Below are 19,630 nucleotides of genomic sequence, written 5' to 3'. Positions count from 1 at the left end.
TGCGCCATCGGAAACGGCACGGAAACGGGTGGATCCGACGGCAACGAGGCGGAAAGGCGTGATCAATATCAACAGTTTACATATCTTTTAACCAAAATCCCTGGATAATCTAATAAAATAGCCCCCTGGGCTACTACCTCGGGCCAGGCGTGTCCGGGTCGGATAGACACGTGTGGTAGGGCGACGCTGCCGCGTCTGTTGCACTATGTAGCCCAGGTTGCTGCTGGCAGAGTGGAGGCAAGCTTGGCACTGGCCTGCTCGCGGCTCCGCTCACGCCCACACCTTGGGGCTGTCAACGTACTCGACGCCGTCGACAAAGATCTTGACGTGCTCGTTGAAGAACGCGACGTGGTCCTTGATCTTGCTCACGTTGAGCGAGGGCTCGGTGTAGCTCCAGGCAATGGGCTTGGCCGACACGGCCTTGGCGGACCAGTAGCCTCCCGTAGGGCCCTTGTACGGGCAGGTCGTAGTGAGCTCGACATCGGCAAGGTTCTCAAACTTGACGTCCGCCTTGGGCAGGTAGATGCGCGGTGGCAGCGTCGTCTCGTACAGGAACAGCCCGTTGGTCGAGTCGGCGAGCAGGTTGCCAGCCGTGTCGAGCACCTTGACGTGGCGGCTAGACGGGATCACGTCGATGCGCGCGAACGGGTCGCGGGGGTGGTTGAACGGCAGGGTCGCAGCGTCGAACACGAGCTCGTCCTCCTCGAACCACTTGTCAACCTTGCCCTTGAGCCAGTGGAAGGTGATGTAGTCCTCGAGTCCGGGCACGTTCCACTTCCACGCCGCGTGCTCGATCTTGCGGTCGCCGAGCGTCAGGTCGAACCACTGCACCTCGGGCCAGCGGGGGCGGCCGAACGGGTGCGTCGTGGGCGGGGCGGCGTCGGCGCGGGGCGTGAGCAGCTCGGTGCGGACGTGGGCCGAGGGGAACGAGTAGTCGGGCAGCTTGTTGTGCGGCTCCCACACGAGCAGGTGGTGCCTGCTGTCGACGACGGCCGTGTCGCCGACGACACCGCGCACGCGGCGCGACGTCGGCTGGAACGTGAAGGCCGGGTTGGCCGTCTCGATGCGCGGCTTGAGGATGCCGCTCTCGGTGATCGGGGCGGGGATCTTGGTGTCGATCTCGCCCGCGAACGAGGGGATGGCCGAGGTGGTGATGTCGATGGTCATGGCGTAGGACGCGTTGGACGTGGAGGCGGGGACGGTACAGGCCGAGGGTGACTGGTCTGGTGTTGGGAGCAGCGCGCGCCCCTCTCTTATAGGCAGTGACGCGAGGATGGCATCAATGTCGTCGGCCTCTTGCCGGACTGCGGCCGGAACAGCCAGCGGGTTCGCAAGCAGCCGGTCGACGACGAGTGCCTTGCGGCCCTTGTCGTCGAGAAAGGCCTTGCGGCAGTACGGGCGGAGGACGTCGAGATTGCGTGCTTCGAGTATTGTGCGGAGTGGTGGCATCGGTATGTCTTGCTGCTGCTGGTGATGATCACGAAGACGAGATGCCGTGCAGGTGCCGTCGGTGCCAGCCGTCGCGCTGCCGTTGCCGCTGCCGACGCAGTCAGTTGCATGTGTGCACCAGGGCCATGTCGCGTGCAGTGCGTGCATGTCCCGGAAGTTGCCATCAAGTTGTTGGCCAAGTTTGCGTGATCGCGTCGCGATATAACGTCATTGATTTTGATATCTCCTGTTCGGCTGCACCCTGGCTGCCACAAGCGAGTGCACCTCTCACTTTGCACTTCAATACCTCATCCAACATGACAGCTCAACCCGATATGCCAGTTCTACTGCATAGACCACTCGAATGTAAGCCGATTTGGAGACACAGGGAGCATGAATGCATCTGCCAAGTAAGAAACGGCTGGGTGAGATAGCCGTATGGCCTCGGCCGTTCAACCTTACGTAACCGGATTCCACAGCCCGCGACTTTGTTGATTTCGCGCTTATCGGACTTGCTCTCTTGACAACTCTCTCTCTCTCTCCCCTCATAATCCGGCGACGAGCGCCGACCGCCGAGCCGTCTGACCGTATATGCTTAGCTACGCGTCACGCACAAGCATCCACACTCATCCACGCCGGCGCAACATCTCCGAAGCGTCGGCACTGTCCAGCGCAGCAATGGCGACCCGGTGATGACCGGCCGGAGGCCAGCGCGGAGGCGCCAACACCGCAAATAACAGCCAATGCTATCGCGGCTCGGCGTCACAAACGCTCAATGATCACCCTCGCCGACTCCGCCGCTGCACCGGGCTTACCATGATCTACGCACCTCTTGCCCGCTGCGCAGATGGATGAGCCGAATGGCGTGCCCACGGAGCTCGTTGCCATCACCATGCCGTCAGCATCTCACCATTCAGCGCAAGTCGCAGTGCTCACGACTGACACGAGCGCCATGGGCGCTGATTCATAGCCGGTTGACAGGATGGCATCGTTGCCAAGGACTGCTGTAGCTATTCTGAGAACTGACTACAGCTTCCTTCATAAACGTCACAGTGCCGCATGGCCCTTCTCAACGTCGACACGGGCCACCCGCCATGGGCAAGAAGGACAAAGCAGAGGGCTTTGACGACGTGCAGGCTGTGCCTGTGCTTACGCACAGCCAGCCGAATCACGGGGTAGTCACCGACCTCGAAGTGGAGTTCGACAACGAAAAGGACGCGACTCCGTACTCGAATGACAAGGACGTCAATGACGGCGAGGTGCCTCTTGACGTGGAGCGCGACGGCGTTGACAAGTTCAACCCTATCGATGGTATGCGTATCTCCTACTGCCACTCTAACACCAGACTACCACACCGACGTCAAGGAGTTCTCGTACTGGGAGGCGCTCAACCAGGACGTGAGCGGCGACCAGTCGCCCTTCCCCGAAGTGGCAGCCTGCGTGCCCAACACGGACAACCCAGACGAAAAGGTCAATACATTCCGGATGTGGTTCCTCCTCAACGTCTTTATCATCGTGTTCACCGGCGTCAATGGCTTCTTCTACAACCGCTACGTGAGCAGTAGCCCCCGCCACCTCTAACCCTCAGCCAAGCATCAGCCTCAGCCCCGTCGTCGGCCAGCTGCTCCTGTTCCCCATTGGCAAAGCATGGGCACGATTCATACCCAAGTGGCGCGTCGGCACCGAGCGCTTCGGGTTCGACCTGAACCCCGGCCCGTTCAACAAGAAGGAGCACGCGATCATCACGATCGCACTCGGCCTCAACACGTGGCTCGGCGGCACCCTGTTCATGACTTACTGGAGCCCGTACTTCCTCGACACGGACTGGGGATCGGGCTGGGCGTGGATCCTTGGCGTGACCGAGGTCGGACTCGGCTTCGGCTTGGCCGGCATGGCACGCCAGTGGATTGTGTACCCAGGGCATATGATCTGGCCCTCGACCCTCTCCACCAGTGTCCTCTTCAGTGCGCTCCACGACGACCAGGTGTACATTGGCGCCGTGTCGGGCTGGACTATGAGCAGGTACAAGTTCTTCCTCATCTTCACGCTCTTCGGCTTCGTAACCTTCTGGTTCCCCAACTATATCGCAACGTGCACCTCGCTCTTCGCATTCATCACTTGGATCTGGCCGCGTAACCAGGTCGTCAACACACTGTTCGGCATGAACACGGGCCTCGGCCTCCTCCCCATCTCGATCGACTGGACCCAGTACAACTACGTGTCGACCCCGCTCACCACGCCTTTCTACATCATGGTCAACAACACTGCATCCATCGTCATCTTTTTCATGTTCCTTGCCCCGATCCTCTACTACAAGGACGTGTGGTACTCTGGTCACCTCCCGATCCTATCTTCAGGGCTGTACGACAACACGGGGGCAAGCTACAACATCAGCCGAGTACTCGACCGCGCCACGCTCTCTCTCAATGAAACGGCCTACAAGGAATACTCGCCCATGTATATTAGCATGAGCTACTCCCTCGGGTTTGGCCTTGCCTTCGCCGCCGTCGGCTCGCTCCTCGTCTACTCGGTACTCTACAACGGGCCGGAGATCTGGGCGGGATTAAAGAACGGGCGAAATGGGAGGGCTGAGGATGTGCACAAGCGCTTCCAGAACGCCTACAACAACGTGCCCCATTGGTGGTACATCGTTCTCGACGTCATTTTCCTCGCCCTCGCCATCTACATGGTGCGCGGGTATCCCACAGGAATGCCAGTGTGGGGTTTATTCCTGTGCTACGGCGTCAGCGTGCTACTGGTTATTCCTCAAGGAATTCTGGAGGCCTTGAGCAACACACGCGTCTACTTGAACATCGTCGCCGAGGTGCTCGCAGGCTACCTATTCCCAGGAAAACCCATCGCAAACGCCCTCAGTGCGACATACGGCAACAATGTGCTGTACTCCGCGATGGCGTTTGCGTCTGACCTCAAACTCGGCCAGTACATGCACATTCCACCGCGGCCGCTTTTCTTCGCCCAATTGTACGGGCTGTTAGTGGGTACGACTGTCCAGATCGGCGTCGCACGCTGGATGATAGCCCACTACCCCGACCTATGCTCGCCCGACAACGCAGCGCACTTCACCTGCGCGACCAACCGGGTAGCGTTCAACTCTCTTATTATCTGGGGTGTCATTGGTCCCGAGCGCATGTTCAACACCGGGCAGACGTACAACAGGTTAGTTGAATGGTAACTCCAGAAACTAACATCCCAGCCTCTTCTACTGGTTCTTGATCGGGGCGGGTGTAACAGTCATCTCATGGTTCGCGTACCGCCGCTGGCCCAACTCATGGCTCAAGTTCTTCAACGTGCCACTGTTCTTCAACTCGGCGGGCTACATTCCTCCGGCCACGACGTCAAACTACACGCTCGGCTTCCTCCTCGGCTTCGCCTTCAACTGGGTTCTCCGCCGCCGCCACTTTGGCTGGTGGAAGCGGTACACATACCTCCTCAACGCGGCGATGAACGCCGGCGTCACGATCTGTGGCATCGTGTGCTTCTTTGCCCTCACGTACTCGGGCATCTATATCAAGTGGGCCCTCAACACTGTCGGGACGAATACGTACGACTACAACGGCGTGCCGGCGTACACCGTGCCGCCGGGCGGGCACTTTGGCCGCGGTGTGGGCGAGTTTTAGCGGGGTAGAGTGGTAGATGGGGGTTGGGAGGGCATGCATTGGTAATCGGGAGGGGCATGCATTGGGCGGTTATCAGGAGGATGCTGAATGGAGTTGCCCAACTGCTGAATGGCTGGACTGTCCAACCCGAGTGCCATTGTGCCGCAGATCGCAAGTTTGCTTCGCCTGTCACTCAGGTGTCAAGTCGGATACTTCACAGTCCACTCGACCACATGGTCAACCCCTTCCAGATGACACTTCGGCGAAACCAAGGGTACCTTCGGGTCCCGAGTTCGTGTGCACAGATGCATGCAGTGTGCCCATGGAAGAGACATGGCGGCTCCGTCAGCGGCGAACGAGGCCTGGTTGAGTATCATCGGCCAGCTCCGCCCGGCCAGCGCCACTTCCAACAAGTTGCAAACCACCAGCGAGCGTGCCGACCTCGACAGGTCTATTCATGTCCACCGCTGCTGCTTACGCTCCCCTCCTCGCCTTTGCTCGTGCTCGCATGACGCGACACGGTCGGCGCCGGCGGCGTCGGTCAAGGCGCGTCGCAGATGCCGGCCGGCTCATTCCGTCGGCAACGGTGCCGAACGCGCACGTGATGTGACGTCGCCGCCATCGGCCATGTCGAGAGTGCGTCCATCCACTCGTCCACTCGTACCGTTCCCAGTACCATGGCAGTGCTACAAGACGGCTGAGGACTGTGCTGTCCAGCTACCATACGAAACAACCCACGCCCCCCGCCCCCCGCCCCCCGCCCCCCCACCCGCCATGCCCATCCCCGCCGCGCCCAAGCCCGACCACGCGATCCCCAAGCCGCCCGCCGAATCCGACGTGCTCCAGCGCCGCCGCATCCTCGTGCCCGGCCGGTTCGAGTTCGAGCCCACGTCGCGCTGGGTGCGCGGGATCGTCGGCGACGTCGCGCTCGTCGACTCGCGGCACCAGATCCTCGTCTGGGAGCCGGGCTACAAGGTGCCCGAGTACGCCTACCCCTCGGCCCATGTGCGGACCGACCTCCTCGTTGCCAGCGGGGAGGGGGAGGAGCCTACCGGCCCACCATCCGAAGCCGCGGTCAAGACCCCCTCGAGCAGCGACTACTGGCGCCCCCGGTGGCCCGACGTGCAGTGGTTCGACGCCGTCGTCGGCGGCCGCACCATCCAGCGCGCGGCGTGGAAGTGGAACGTGCCCGGCCTGGAGGACTTCATCGCCGTCAGCTGGTACCCTGGGGTCCTGGACGCGTGGTACGAGGAGGACGAGGCGGTCCACACGCACCCCCGCGACCCGGGGAACCGCGTCGACGTGATCCCCAGCCAGAGGCACATCAAGGTCGTCGTCGGGGGCGAGGTGCTGGCCGAGAGCAGGGCCGCGCTCGTGCTCTTCGAGCACGGGCTCCCGACGCGCTTCTATCTGCCCCGGGAAGACGTCCGCATCGACCTGTTGGACGAGGTGCCCCTCGTCACGCAGTGCCCTTACAAGGGATACACGAGCTCGTACTGGCGCCGCAAGGGCACGCAGCGCGACATTGCGTGGACGTACGGCGCGCCCGTGCACCAGGTCAGCGCGATCAAGGACCGTATCGCCTTCTTCAACGACCGCGTCGAGCTCATCGTCGACGGCGAGCCGTTTGTCGACTCGCCCAAGACTTGGGCGTAGCATCCCCTAGCATCCCCATGCATCCATCATACCTAGTGCTCGCAGAGGTTGAACGCACCTCTGTAAATCTCTTCGTTCGCCCATTCGTTCACAAGACTGCGACGCTTCATGAGCTCGAGGCGGTACTCGGCCGCTTCGTCCCAGCCATACGGGCACTCGAGATGCGCCGTGATCATTTCCTTGACCTCGGTGGGAAGTTTGTCGGGAAGTTGCGAGTGGTCGGCCCAGTGCCTCTGCTGGGGTGGCACGTGGGCCGTGGAAATGATGGGCGTAGCCGGGTCGACGAGGAAGAAGGCCACAATCTTGCGGTGCCCAGCCTTGCTCTTGTCCTTGAGCTCGAACGGCTGCACACAGTGCTGAATAACATTGGGGAATGTGAGCAGCCGCCCTTGCCGCGTATGGACGGCGCCGAGGTCAAACACCACATCGCCGCCATCCTCGTAGTACTCCGTGCCACTATTCTTGACCGGATACACTGCCATAAACTCGCGGTGGTCAAGAACGTGGGTTCCGCGCCAATCCTCGGTGTCGACCCCCGTTCGGAAGCCAAGGTACGATGCCGTCGTGTTGTCCTCGTCGTAGTAGTAGATCCCCGTTGCACAGATCCGCTCGCCCAGCTGGCCCTCGATATGCCAACTGCCGCCGCCGTACGTCGGATTCTCTGGTGTGAGGTGAATATTGGCCAGCTTGACAATCACTTGCAGGCGGTGCGCCGGGGATGCGGGTTCCTCAGACGTGGTTGAAGGCGCAGTTGATGGCTCCTGAACCTTATGCGCCTTAAACCACGGTCCATGGGACAGAAACGTCGTAGCGATGCTTTCCTCGGGTTCAGGTTCGAACTCGTTGGGCTCAGGCTGGAGGATCGTGTGCCTTTCCAAGGCTTCCTCCTTGAACTCATCAAGGTCTTGGCTCTCTTCGGATTCGGCATCCGAGCCATCGCTGCCCGAGTCATTGCCGTCAACTCGGTCCTTCTCTCCCTCGCAATCGGCGTCTTTGACCGACGGATGTCTCTCAACGGCGTCCAGCCCAGGTCGCCACCCTTTAGGTACCGCCTCGAGTTCCCAACAGTCGTAGCACTTTGTCGACATGTGGCATACGATCCCGGTTGCACAAGGGTCTTTGATGCGTGCGACTTCGATGCGGTTTTGCCCGTCTACAGCCCTCTGGTACGTCGCCGCCCACATGGGGACAAATTTGGAGACGAGCTGGCCGAGGACGGCGTACAGGTCCTTGTGACGCGGGTGCAGGTTGTTGATGTAGCTCACAAACGTGGCTGTGCCGTCGTCGTACACGTCCACCTCGGCCGGAAGCCATTGGTAGAGTTCGTGACGAACAAACAGGCCGTCCGGCACAGTCTTGACGTCCCCACTCCCGATGGATCCGAGCGTGTCGGCCAGCGCGATCTCGTCTGCCAGCTTCCACGTGCGCCCTTCCACGTATGGGAAGAGTGATGGATGCACAAGGTCGAGGACCTGGTTTCAGCCAAACCTGGTGGACAACTCACTTTGCCGTCGCTTCCCGGGTGCCAGTCCTTGTCCTTGTCTGGGATGTCTTCGAGGGGCTTGACGGCGTCAAGGAGTCCGTTGCGGAGTTGGCCGGGTACGAGGCCGTCTGCTTTGAAGATGGACGCAAACGTTTCGAGCACTTCGACGAAGCCGACACGCTCAAATATCTTGGCCTTGTGTCGCAGCTCGGCAATGCAGTAGTTGAACATTTTGTCCGAGAAGCCTTTTCTCATGACGAAGGGCGCGGTGGTCGGGTTGTGTTTGGTCTTCTTTTCCTCTTGCTTGTCCTGCTCCTGCTGCTCCTGCTCCGACCTGGCGTAGGGCGGCGTCTCGCGTGCTGCCTTGGCCATGTCGGCTACCTCGATCCTCCACTTGGCCACAATCTCGTCGTCAAACACCTTCTCGTGCCACCCGGGCTTGTCGGTCACGCGGTCGACGAACATCATCATGGCCTGCTCGGCGACTGTGAAGGGGAATGCCTTTCTGTAATCCTCGAGCACGAACGGGAAGGGCCGGGTCATCGTGGCTTGCCGAGCTTGTGAGAGAGTGTGGGTATGTAGGTGACAGAGACGACTGTTTGGTCATTTATAGAGACCCGGGGATGCCAAGACGGCCTGCGGGGATTTCGTTGCCGAACGACGTCATGTGCACTCGACTGGACATGGACATCGACCCGGCCAGGCAGGCAGCCAGGCAGGCAACCAGGCGTGCGACAGCCCATCCTTGTGACTCAAAGAGCAAGGGGAAGAGGAGAGGGAGGTTGCCCCCCGACTTGACGCGTTTCGACGCGGGCGGGCATGGGGCCATCCATGGCCGCGAGGCAGTGAATGCATGGCTGCTGGCCAAGACGCCGCCGTGGTTAAGTATGTACGTATCATGTCAACAACGTCACGGCGACGGCACTGACACCTCGGTTCACCCATACCATCATGACCGAGACAGCACCCACGCACCCCGCCAAACTGCCCGGCCTCGGTGCCCCAGTGGGCAAATACTTTACAAGCTATCCCGCCTTCCCGTCGGCGGTGCGTGGCTGGCTGCCCCCGACGTACACGGTGCGCGAGCGGGCGATGATGGCGTTCGTCATGAGTGTCGTCGACAAGGACGGGTGGTACGACAAGGTGTTCAACGAGGAGATTGTGAACAAGTGGAGGGAAGATCTGAAGGAGGCCGTGAGGCTCGGCTGGCGCCACCGCGACGACCCCCGACCGGCTGGCAACGATGCCAACGATGAAGATGACCAGCAGCAACGTCCAAGCGACGATGACAGCCTCAACACGCGCGTGGACAGCGAGTTCAACCTCCTGCTTACATGCGGCTTCTCTGACGGCATGTTCGAGTACTGCATCGACGAGCTGCGCGCCAAGGCAGAGCTCTACAAGAAGATTGGATTTGTCGAGGTACTTGAGAACCACGCTGCGATTTTCGTCTCGGACAATGCGGTCGACGACGCGCTTCGAGAAGCGCTCATCGCGGCAGTCAAGCCACTCGAGGACGTGCCGGATGCCGACAAGGACTGGCACCCCGGCAGCGACGGCAAGGTGAGTATCGTCTCCTGGCGGCGGAAGCCCAAACTCACCACCCAGGTGCTGGACCTCGTGCACCCGTCTCTCTGGCCGCTCGTGTATGGAAAGACGCTCGCCACGGACCACGAGATCAGTCTCGACGAGTCGCTCAACCTCATCGGTAGCGGGGACGTCGTCCCGGTCCCAGCGCTCCCGAAGCGGGACGCTTCATACTATCGCTCAAACGACCACCTCATCATCTCGGACAAGTTCCAGTGGCTCCCCGCCGAGGTTGACACGAGCGACGACGGCATGGCGACGTTCAAGAGCTACATCAACAACCTGCACCCGTCGAACGGCGAGCTATACGGCGTGCTCGGCCGCCTCGTGGGCAAGTTCCTCCCCCTCTGGTCGGCCACGTACGACCGCGTCCTCTGCGCAATGAATGCGGAGGCTGCGCGCGAGCGCATCTCGTTCTGGGGCGGCGCAAAGGATGTGTGCCGGCTGCCGGCTTCTGTTGGGTGCAAATGCGAGGGGATCGGGTGCAAGCCACCATCTGGGTGGCGGCCTCCCGGGTGGGAAGAAGACTCGGACAGGGCCGAATCCGAGGACGGATCGGAGGGCGACGACGAAGGTCTCCAGGCTGAATGGACAAACTCGTACATGGACAATCACGACGTTGAGCAGCCCGAGCCCGAGCCTTTCGAGCCGTTCACCGAGGAGGAAGTGGCGGAAAAGTACAAGACGCAGGGGCCGTGGTTCGGTTACGCTGCGCCAAAGGGTAGGCTGCAGGTGATTGTCAAGCTCGCCAACATCCACCTCACACCCGAGAAGCCACAGTACGACGGCGGGAGCTGGCACATCGAGGGCGCGTTTAACGAGCGCATCTGCGCGACCGGGCTCTACTACTACGACAACGAGAACATCACGCCGTCGCACCTCTCCTTCAGGGGTGTCACGGATGGCGAGGCGCTCTCCGAGGCACTCACCGGGGCGCTCCAGAGCGAATACAGCGACCACCGACAGCTTGAGAGTGTGTTTTTCTGCGATCCTCAAGGCGAGGCGGTCATAGACGTTGGCAGCGTCCTGACCAAGCAGGGGCGGCTGCTCGCCTTCCCCAACGTGCTGCAGCACTGCGTCGAGCCGTTCGAGCTCGCGGACAAGAGCAAGCCGGGGCACCGCAAGATAGTGGCCTTGTTCCTCGTCGACCCGGACACACCGGTCGTCTCGACGGCCAACATCCCCCCGCAGCAGAGCCACTGGGGCACGTCCGGAGCGGCGCTGGGCAGCCGGATGCCCATCGAGCTGCAGAACATGGTCGACGCGCACATCGAGTGCCCGTACGGGTGGGACGAGGCGCGCAAGCTGCGCGAGCAGCTGATGGAGGAGCGCAGCCGCCTCGAAGAGGTGGGAGATAAGCTACTGGAACAACACAAGTTCAACTTGTGCGAGCACTAGCCGCGCGTGCCGCGAGCACTAGCCGTGGCGCGAGTACTCGCCGTGGCTCTCATAGCCCAGAACCCAATGCATAACTAGTAGAACTGCAAAACTAGAGCTGGAACCCGGCGCGGAGGTGCGCCTCAGTGTCGAACGCGGGCACGTTCCAGCCGGGCAGGCCGAGTGCCTCTCCGCGGCTCTTGGACTCGGGGTCGAAGAACGGGCGGTCAGAGTACGACTGGACGCGGGTGCCGTGGCGCTCGCCGTCAAAGTCGCGCTGTTGCGTCAGCTCCGCACGACACATCCCCGAGTCCCACTCACACTGACAGTGTGCGCGACGACGCGGTTGTCCCAGATGGCGCTGGCGTTCGGCGTCCAGTGCCAGCGCACCTGGATGTCCACCGTGTTCTCGACCACGTCAACGAGGTACTTGAGGAAGTGGTCCGACTCCTTCTTGTCAAAGCCCTCGAGCCCGACGAGCTGGCGCGTCACGAACAGCGTCTTCCACTTGGTCACGGGGTGCGTCCGCACGACCGGCGCCCTCTCCAGAATCGGGATGGGCGGCCCATCCGGCCGCTCGGGGTTCTTGAACGTAATAGTGCTCCTATAGATGCCCGTCAAGCCATCGACCCACTTCTTCAAGCCGGGGCTGAGCTTATCGTACGCAGCGTACCCCGAGCTCCAGAGCGTGTCGCCCGAGTCGGACGGCACCGTGTCCTGAAACAGGTGCGTGTACCCGTTCGTGATGGGGTCGGCCGCCGTGTCAATGTGCCACCCGTGCGCCGGGATTCCGGGCCACGGCAGGCGGAACGACCTGCTGTTAGGCCCGGGGCGGGACGTGTCCCAGATGATGCCGAGCCGGTCGAGGCCCGGCACGTGGGGGAGCACGCTGTCCGTCTTGATCTGCCCGTCGCCGAGGTGGAGGCCGAGGTCAACCTGGGCTTGGGGCGGGAGGTCCTGGTCGCGGAAGAAGACGACGCCGCGCTCCGCGACGAGGAGGGCGAGTTCGTCGCGCTGTTGGTTGGTGAGGTCTTTGAGCTGGAGGCCGACGATTTCGGTCTGCGCGCGCGCGCGAGCGTCAGCGAGCGGGCGAGGAGAGCCACCAGCCACGCAGTAGCCAGTCCCACGCAACTCACCCCGATATGCTTAGTGAGGTTGTTCACCTCCCGCGCAGCAGCAAACAGCGCCTTCTTCTCCGGGTCCGCCCTCCCAGCCGGGTCGACATAAGCATGCCCCTCCCGCCCCTGGTTCTCGAACGCGGTCGCGGCCTCCACGTCGGCGGGCAGCTCGGGGAACGCGGGATACCCCTGCGTGAGGTCGATCCCGGCGGCGAGGTAGCGCTTGATCGCGTTCGGCGGGGGGACCGCATGGCCGGCGTAGTAGTTGCCCTTCTTTGCCGCGTTGGCCTCGCTGATGGCCGCCACTAGGTCGGTGTAGTCTTCGAGCGGGGCGGGGGTTGCGACGGGTGCCATTGTGTTCGTGGGTGGTGGGGCGGTTTGGGCGACACCCGCTCGCTCTTATGCTCCGCGACGCTGGCGCTCTGCCTCGGCCACCACCGGCAGCAGCAGCGATAACGCAACCCGCGCTCATCTCGGATCTATCCTTTGTGCCGACTGCCGCCCAGTGCCGCCACTCCCACTCCCGAACCTGGCGCCATCACGCGCCATTTCGCCACTTGCCAAGGCGGAGTTTGACTTTCCCTAATCAATCTCGCACCGAGCCGCGAGATAAACGACCAAACGAGCTCGCCTGCGCCGCCGCCATCCCATCACCCTGGCCACCACCCATCACTCGCCGACGGCCACGACGCCATCCTCCCTGCGCGCCTCCCTGCGAGCAATGACAAACCCGCCCACCCCCTCCGCCATCCCGGCGGAACTCCCCCCGGCCTCCCCCCGGCACACAGAACGTTGCATACACAGCCATTGGTACGATCATGAGGTTTGTTTCTTGCGTTTACATCCATGCGGAAATCGGACACATCGGAATCGGATCACGGATCGGATAGCATTGGGTCGGCCGACACTCGCGGCGACAGCGCCTTCGGCGCTGCCCCTACTCCTCGTCGCTCTCGTCGTCCGCCTCGTCGAGCCACTTGAGGAACGCGTCGGCGCTCTTGCGCACCTTCTTGCTCTGGTCCTTGTTGACATACTTCTTGCTCACGTGCGTGCCCCACTGGCGGATAACCTCCTCCTCGAGAATGTCCTCCTGGTAGAGCGCCATGAGGGCCTTGGACGTCGCGCCGCCAGCAATCAGAGCGTCAGAGTCGGGCGACAGCGCAAGCAGGCGCTCGAGGCCGCCGAGCAGCGACTTCTGGTGCTTCTCCGACGTCACGAGGACAGTGAGCAGCTGGGCGCGCTTCTGGATGTCGGCGTCGACCTTGTCGCTGAACAGCTTGTGGCCAATCTCAACGAGCGCCTTGTGCTTGCCGGCAATCTCGAGCTCCTTGATCTTGGCAACGATGTCGGCGTCCGACGCCTCGCGGTTGTCCTCGAGCCAGAGACGCAGCTGGTAGTACGGCGAGTCCTCGTCCTCGTCATCGTCGTCGACGTTGAGGCTGGCAACCTTGCTGGCAATGGCATCCGGGTTGTCGAGGATCGGGTCACCGCCCCTGCCGAGCGCCGCGTCAATGTCGGTGCCCGAGGTGGGCACGCCCAGGTCGCCGGGGGCGGGGGTAGCCGACGGCGAATCCTCGCCGCTGCCGTTGTCCTTCTCGTCGAAGACGACAGGGCCGCCGACGTTGGCCTCGGCCGTCATGCCCTTCTTGCCCTTCTTCTTCTTGGGCGGGTTCTTGAGGATGAACGTCGTGAGCTTGTGACGCATGTCAATGTCGGTGTGGGCGCCGCATGCCTTGCAGTCGCGGTGAATGTGCTCGTTGTTGCCGCGGCCCGTGATGACGAGCTCGGTCTCGGGGTTCTTGCACGACGCGCAGAGGACGAACTTGTCAATGAACGTGTCGAGGAGCTCGCGCAGGCGGTCGGGCTGGTGGGCGCCGTTGACAATGTAGCGCTCGTTGGCCATGGTGGTTTGGGCGCCGAGCTCGGTGCCGAAGAACTTGGTAGGGTCTGGGGGGTCAGCGGGTGTCGGAGATGGGGGCTGCCTGCGGGCGTGCGTGCGAGCGCAGTGGCCACAAGGGCACATGGTCGCCCGCACGCTCACCCGCCCACGCCCACGCCACTCACAAGCAGGCGGGCGGTTCAAGGCCCTCGCCACGTCCTCCATGTTGGGCACGACCGTCTTGATGCCGTTACCGCGGCCCTCGATCTTGGTCTGGAGCAGGGGCATCTTGTAGCGGTAGAACTTGTCTTCGACATCGCGGCGGATGTTGACAGTCGTCATGTTGGGCACGAGTGATCTACGGGCGGGCGTAAGCGCAGTCCACGCCCAGTCCGACGCTGCGCCAGCGCGCACGCACCTAGCGGGGATGAACTATGAGTAGAGGCACGACTGGATTCGAAGGGGCGGCAGAGTCTCGATGCTGCATGAACTCGGGGTGATGCTGGGGGGCGTTAGCGGGGTGTCGGAGTGGTGTGAGCTGAGCAATGCGGCGTCGGGGGAGGCGCCGGCGGCAAGTCGCCGCTGACAACCTGCGGCGCGCGGCGTGCCACCGGCGCCAGACTTGCCACCTCTCCCCGCTCCCTCCCCATCGCGCTGCGAGATGGGCTCGGCGCTCGAGCAAAGCTCGCAGCCATCTCGCCCCGGCTCCCTCCTCCCCGGGGTCCTTCCCTCCTCCCCCGTGCTGAGCGAGCAAGCCCTCCCGCCCAACCCCGAGGAAGACACCTCCCCCCACCGCCACCCCCGCTCACGCTCGGCTCGGCTCGCTGCGCTCGCCTCGCGTCGCCTCGCCCAACTCACCTCTGAAGAACCGGGCACGGGATCGTCGGGGTCAAAGCTGGACAAATGGCAGCGTCTGGAGAAGGACGAGATCTTGAACTAGGAGCGTTGAGCTCGGTGCAGTGCGGCGCGCGAGGAGTGTGCGAGGTGTACTTGGCGTTGGCGTGTCGGGAGCTGTCCAACACGGGGTGGGTGTCGTTGAGTGATGGTAAAGAACAAGGACAAAGGGAAGGGTGGACGGGCGAGCGAGATCAGTGCAGACACAGTGTCGTTGTACAAAAGCTCGGCGCGGGCTGGCTGCAGCTGGCTGGCTCAAAAGGCGCGCAGACGCAGCGACGACGGCGGCGGGCGGCGGCAAATGCGTCAGGCACGGGCCCCGCATCGTTACACCATGCGCATTAGCGGAATCAAAAAACTGCAACGACCGAGCACTCCCGACGACGCGGACTTGCTCCCTCCCGCCTATGTGGCGTGGCAGCCAGATCCCTTAACTTTAAAATTCACAAATGCATAACAGTTACGCGACTGTCCGAGCAGCCACGTCTGCTAGTAATGGGCGGGGAACGCAGTGCAGGGTGGATTGGAGTTGGTTCATCAAGTGGAGGATGGAGTTGTTGAGTTTTCGTAATAGTCTAGTATTGTTTGTTGCCAGCGCCAGTGGCCTCGCCCGCGAGGTCAGTGTGGCACCAGCTTGGTTGTGGTTGTGGTGTGCGGCTCAGGCACGCGGGTTCGCAGCAGCGCTGCTCGCCCCGCTCCCTCGCACCTATACCCGTGCGCCAGGGTAGCTGGACGGCGGGTTGACCGGCTGCGTGGTATGCGGCGGCAGGTCGTGGTGTGGGCGGCGCGTTGGCGTGCCCAGCTGGAAGCCGCGGTCCGGGCCAGGCGACGGCATCCGGCTAGGCGGGACCGACTCGTCGTGGTCGTAGGACTGGTGCTCGCCCCAGATATCCAACGATGAGTCGTTGCGACGGTGCACAAGGTTGCCGGCGGTCGCGGCGTGGAACGTGGGCGGGGGCGACGCCGGGCCGTCGGTGTTCTGCTGCTCGACAGCCAGAACGTCCTCCCAAGGAACCTGCGTGTAGCGGATGGCGTCGGGAGGAGGGGGGTTCGGGTCTCCGGCGTCGGCCGGGCCCCAGATCTTGAGCTCGGCGAGGCAGATCTTGAGCTGGCACACCCACTTGTTGCGGCGCTGGACCTTGAGCGCACCCTGCTGCCAGTTGGACTTGTAGCGGATGTCGGCCTTGAGGACCATCTTGCCCTGCGCGGGCATGTCGTCGACGCTGACATCGAAGATGGGGAGGAAGTCGCGCGAGTTGTCCTTGCAGAACTTGAGCATCTTTGCACGCAGAGCCTGGAGCTTCTCAAACGTCGTGTCAAACGCAACGTCAAAGACGAACGTCTCGGATGTGGCGCCAGAGCGGCGGACGTTCTCAATGACCTTGAGGGCAAGGACGTTGTGTCCGATCCAGACAAACTTGCCGTCAACGCGCTTGAAGCTGGTCGACATGAGCTCCATTTTGGCGACAGTGTAGCTGTTGCCGTCGATATCGACGCGGTCTCCGACGTCGTAAGGGTGCTTGACAAAGAGGAAGATGCACGACAGGAGAATCTCCTGCATGGTCGTTCCGATCATCCACGAGAGGGAGAGGATAAAGGTGCCGGTGGACGCGATGAAGGTCGACGTGGCGATACGGCTCGTGATCATGGCGCTCATGATGAGGGCGCAGAGGGCGAGGACGAGGAACATGAGAATGTCGTTGAGGCGCGAGACAGCGCCGTCAACATCGCGCATCGACGCCTCGAGTGCCATGCGCTCGCGGTGGACGTCGAGGACGGCCGCGTCAATCTCGTCGCGGGTTGCATCGCCGTTGCCGTCGCGGTCAAAGAGGCTGAAGGCGCGCTCAGCCGTCTCGAGGTCGGGGAAGAAGCGGGCAACGTCGGCGATGGTCAGGTGGTCGGTGCCGGGCTGACGGAACGAGTAGTACAGGCGGCGTGCCAGCGCCTTGCTCTTGTTGGACGACGAAATGGCAGCCTTGACCTTGTTGGACGGCGAGTTGGTCTGGAGCACGCTGCTGCCCGTCATCTCGGACGCGACGTTGCCGAGCGCAGTGGTGGTGCTCTGCGCCGCCGACTTGATGCCGCGCAGCGCCTTGCGAATGGCAACCTTGGGGGTACGCGTGCCCTTTGTCGTGGCCGAAGCCGAGTCGGCGAGCGTGTCGGACCTGCCGGGGATGTCGTGCGAGTACGAGTAGAGTGTGGTGAGGATCTTGATCTGGAACTTTTGCTCGTCGAGGCGGTCGGCGTACGAGTCGCGGTGGAACTGGAAGGCGATGAGCTGGATGAGCAGCTTCTCGATGCCAGTAACGACGGTGCAGAGGACAATGCCGAGGAGAATCTTCTCGATATTGCTGAGGGCGTTGGCCGAGTTTGACCCGTTGGGGTGCTCGCACTGGCGCTCAATGAGCGGCTGCCAGGTGATGTAACAGATGAATGTCCAGAGGATAAACTTTGCGTATTTGCCGAGATTGCGGACCATGTCGGTGTACTGCTTGAGATTGGGGATGATGACAGCGATGGTCTGGCGATACACGTGGGGGAAGATCATGAACGCGGCCTTTGACGCCCAGAAGCTGAGCCACATGACAGTGAGCCAGATGGACCACCAGAGCTGGGCGTTAGTGGCGGCCGCGGGGGGCAGCTTACCAAGGGCACGCCCCAGACGGTGGGGTCCGAGTCCATCGTCAGGCCGACGATGCCGGGAATCCAAAGGATGGCGAGCACGGGGATGATGAACATGGCCCAGCGGACGACGATGCCGCGGTTCAAGAGCCAGAGATACAGGCGCGATAGCTATCGTCAGCGCCGCCTCACCCTTCCCTCACCTTTGTCGTGCCCGCGTCGCCCTCTGCAAAGCGCAGGCGCTGGACCTTCGAGTTGGCAGGGTTAAAGTTCTCCCACTCGGCCCGTTCTGCATCCGGCGTGCCGAGCCGGTCCCAAGACGACGAGCGGTGCATGTGCTTCGGGCGCCCGCCCCGCTTCTCCGGGTCCTCGGGGCTGTGGTCGAGCGTCGAGCTCGACCCAGCGCCGAGGGGGAGGAACCCCAGCCTGGAGGGGTTACGGCTGCGTGCGCCGCCGCTCCCGTTGCCGGCCGGGCTGTTGGTGCGCGAGCTCGAGCGCGGGCCCATGTCGTTGAGGGGCACGGTCGTAAAGCCCGACGGGTTGAGCGGGCGGGGCGGCGGCGGCGTGGCCGAGATGGGCGCGGCCGTCGGGGGGTACGCCGCGTGCTGGAGCGGCTGCGAGGGGAGGACTTGGAACGCGGGGGCCGGCGGCACCGCGCCGGCGCCGGGGGGGAGTGAGTAGCCTGGGCGTGAGCGCGGGCGCGGGGGCACGGACGAGACGCAATGGGTACGCGACGACTAGGGGAGGGCCATCTGGCACTGGTACTTGCGCCGGCACTGGCGCCGGCACGCTTCCCCAGCCGTCACCCCCGCACACACCAACTCACTGTCCGGCGCCGGCTCTAGGCGCGTGCGCGAGTCGGCCCTCGCCATCTGGTGCATGTCGTAGCTCTCTGCGTCGTGCTCGGCCTGCGGGTCCGACGAGTAGTCGCTGGGCGGCGTCAGCACCGAACGAGCGAGATGGGTAAGGGCGAGGGGGGAAAGGAGGCAGCAAGGCTGCGCTGGAGGCGGCGGGGGAAGATGTCGCCTGGCGAGCCCGTCGCCATCACGAGACCAAGGCCCACAACGGCCGCCATCACGCCCATCACGCCGCCATCACTCGGCCTCCCCCCCCCTCCCCTCCCCAGCACACTCGCCACTCCCCCGCCCCACACCCCCCCACACACACTCACAGCACGACGTTCTCGCCCGGCGCGTACACGTCGCGCGCGTCGTGCCGCGTCGCGGTCTGCCGTCAGCGCTCCTCCCCCCACGAACCCACCGCATAGTCTCTAGCGTGCACTCTTGCGTCGTCCTCCATGCTGGCGTAGAGATAGTGTACAGAGTCGAGATGGAAAGGACGTGCAGGCTATGACGAAGGCGAGGTGCTGCCCGCCTGCCTCCCTGACGCGTAGGGTCGTCAAATTTGGAGCTCGTGGCAGGCGGCTCGCGGCCAAAACAACACTGCTACCAGGGGACACATTCCGGCAGTCAGGCGGCCAACCCCGCCCTGAGCGTACCAAAGATTGGGGGACACCCCCGTCTCGCCTCGACCTGCTTGCCGCCTCCGCCGCCGCCGCCGCCGCGGCGTGCTCATGACGCATGGAGCGTGGCCGCGCAGCACTGTAGCACCACCTGCTCGCAGCCGCAGCCAGCTCGCAGCTCCTCGGCGTTGCGAGCGCGAGCGACACCCACGCCACGCCACGCCACGCCACGCAGCCGCAAACCCACCTAGCCTCGTCCCAAACGCCAGGGACAGACACAACAAATGCCTCCAACAAGCGTTGCGTTCGTCGCAAGCGACCTGCGACCCAACCCACCCACCCCCCTTCTCACGCCACGCGCCACGACACGAGCCAGGGCACACACTCCCCTGCCGCGGTCTGGACCGCTGCACCCAAACTCCGGGGGCACCAGAACACACTCAGATTGGGTTGGCCCTTGGGTCCGTCTTGGTCGTCATAGGCATACAGGTACAGGTTGTATGTGTA

At 63.0% G+C, this 19,630-nt stretch overlaps 8 protein-coding genes across 8 annotated transcripts; 3 read left to right on the top strand and 5 right to left on the bottom strand.

The window, feature by feature from the left end:
- Window positions 1-270: 270 nt before the first annotated feature.
- On the bottom strand, window positions 271-1,449 carry Q8F55_004431 (uncharacterized protein; the record flags this gene model as incomplete). The annotated part of the gene is made up of 1 exon (XM_069352946.1): window positions 271-1,449. One exon carries the CDS (start codon window positions 1,447-1,449, stop codon window positions 271-273), a length of 1,179 nt encoding a protein of 392 aa, XP_069210364.1.
- Window positions 1,450-2,522: 1,073 nt separating this feature from the next.
- Q8F55_004430 (uncharacterized protein) lies at window positions 2,523-5,066 on the top strand (the record flags this gene model as incomplete). The annotated part of the gene is made up of 4 exons (XM_069352945.1): window positions 2,523-2,739; window positions 2,774-2,982; window positions 3,017-4,605; window positions 4,643-5,066. The coding sequence occupies 4 exons, from the start codon at window positions 2,523-2,525 to the stop codon at window positions 5,064-5,066; spliced, it is 2,439 nt and encodes an 812-aa protein (XP_069210363.1).
- Window positions 5,067-5,819: 753 nt separating this feature from the next.
- Window positions 5,820-6,701, top strand: Q8F55_004429 (uncharacterized protein; the record flags this gene model as incomplete). Its single annotated transcript, XM_069352944.1, has 1 exon — window positions 5,820-6,701. One exon carries the CDS (start codon window positions 5,820-5,822, stop codon window positions 6,699-6,701), a length of 882 nt encoding a protein of 293 aa, XP_069210362.1.
- Window positions 6,702-6,733: 32 nt separating this feature from the next.
- On the bottom strand, window positions 6,734-8,727 carry Q8F55_004428 (uncharacterized protein; the record flags this gene model as incomplete). The annotated part of the gene is made up of 2 exons (XM_069352943.1): window positions 6,734-8,173; window positions 8,206-8,727. 2 exons carry the CDS (start codon window positions 8,725-8,727, stop codon window positions 6,734-6,736), a joined length of 1,962 nt encoding a protein of 653 aa, XP_069210361.1.
- Window positions 8,728-9,135: 408 nt separating this feature from the next.
- On the top strand, window positions 9,136-11,169 carry Q8F55_004427 (uncharacterized protein; the record flags this gene model as incomplete). The annotated part of the gene is made up of 2 exons (XM_069352942.1): window positions 9,136-9,747; window positions 9,793-11,169. The coding sequence occupies 2 exons, from the start codon at window positions 9,136-9,138 to the stop codon at window positions 11,167-11,169; spliced, it is 1,989 nt and encodes a 662-aa protein (XP_069210360.1).
- A 91-nt stretch (window positions 11,170-11,260) lies between these two features.
- On the bottom strand, window positions 11,261-12,620 carry Q8F55_004426 (uncharacterized protein; the record flags this gene model as incomplete). Its single annotated transcript, XM_069352941.1, has 3 exons — window positions 11,261-11,425; window positions 11,470-12,207; window positions 12,285-12,620. The coding sequence occupies 3 exons, from the start codon at window positions 12,618-12,620 to the stop codon at window positions 11,261-11,263; spliced, it is 1,239 nt and encodes a 412-aa protein (XP_069210359.1).
- Window positions 12,621-13,203: 583 nt separating this feature from the next.
- Window positions 13,204-14,487, bottom strand: TIF5 (eukaryotic translation initiation factor 5; the record flags this gene model as incomplete). The annotated part of the gene is made up of 2 exons (XM_069352940.1): window positions 13,204-14,213; window positions 14,331-14,487. 2 exons carry the CDS (start codon window positions 14,485-14,487, stop codon window positions 13,204-13,206), a joined length of 1,167 nt encoding a protein of 388 aa, XP_069210358.1.
- A 1,258-nt stretch (window positions 14,488-15,745) lies between these two features.
- Q8F55_004424 (uncharacterized protein) lies at window positions 15,746-18,960 on the bottom strand (the record flags this gene model as incomplete). Its single annotated transcript, XM_069352939.1, has 6 exons — window positions 15,746-17,650; window positions 17,686-17,832; window positions 17,865-18,343; window positions 18,488-18,591; window positions 18,833-18,888; window positions 18,922-18,960. 6 exons carry the CDS (start codon window positions 18,958-18,960, stop codon window positions 15,746-15,748), a joined length of 2,730 nt encoding a protein of 909 aa, XP_069210357.1.
- Between the last annotated feature and the right edge of the window lie 670 nt (window positions 18,961-19,630).

The sequence above is a fragment of the Vanrija albida genome (assembly GCF_041260175.1).
Source record: "Vanrija albida strain AlHP1 chromosome Unknown contig_3, whole genome shotgun sequence".
In the NCBI taxonomy this organism is placed as follows: domain Eukaryota; kingdom Fungi; phylum Basidiomycota; class Tremellomycetes; order Trichosporonales; family Trichosporonaceae; genus Vanrija; species Vanrija albida.
The sequence above is the reverse complement of the archived record's forward strand: the minus strand, read 5'-3'. Positions and strand labels throughout refer to the sequence as shown.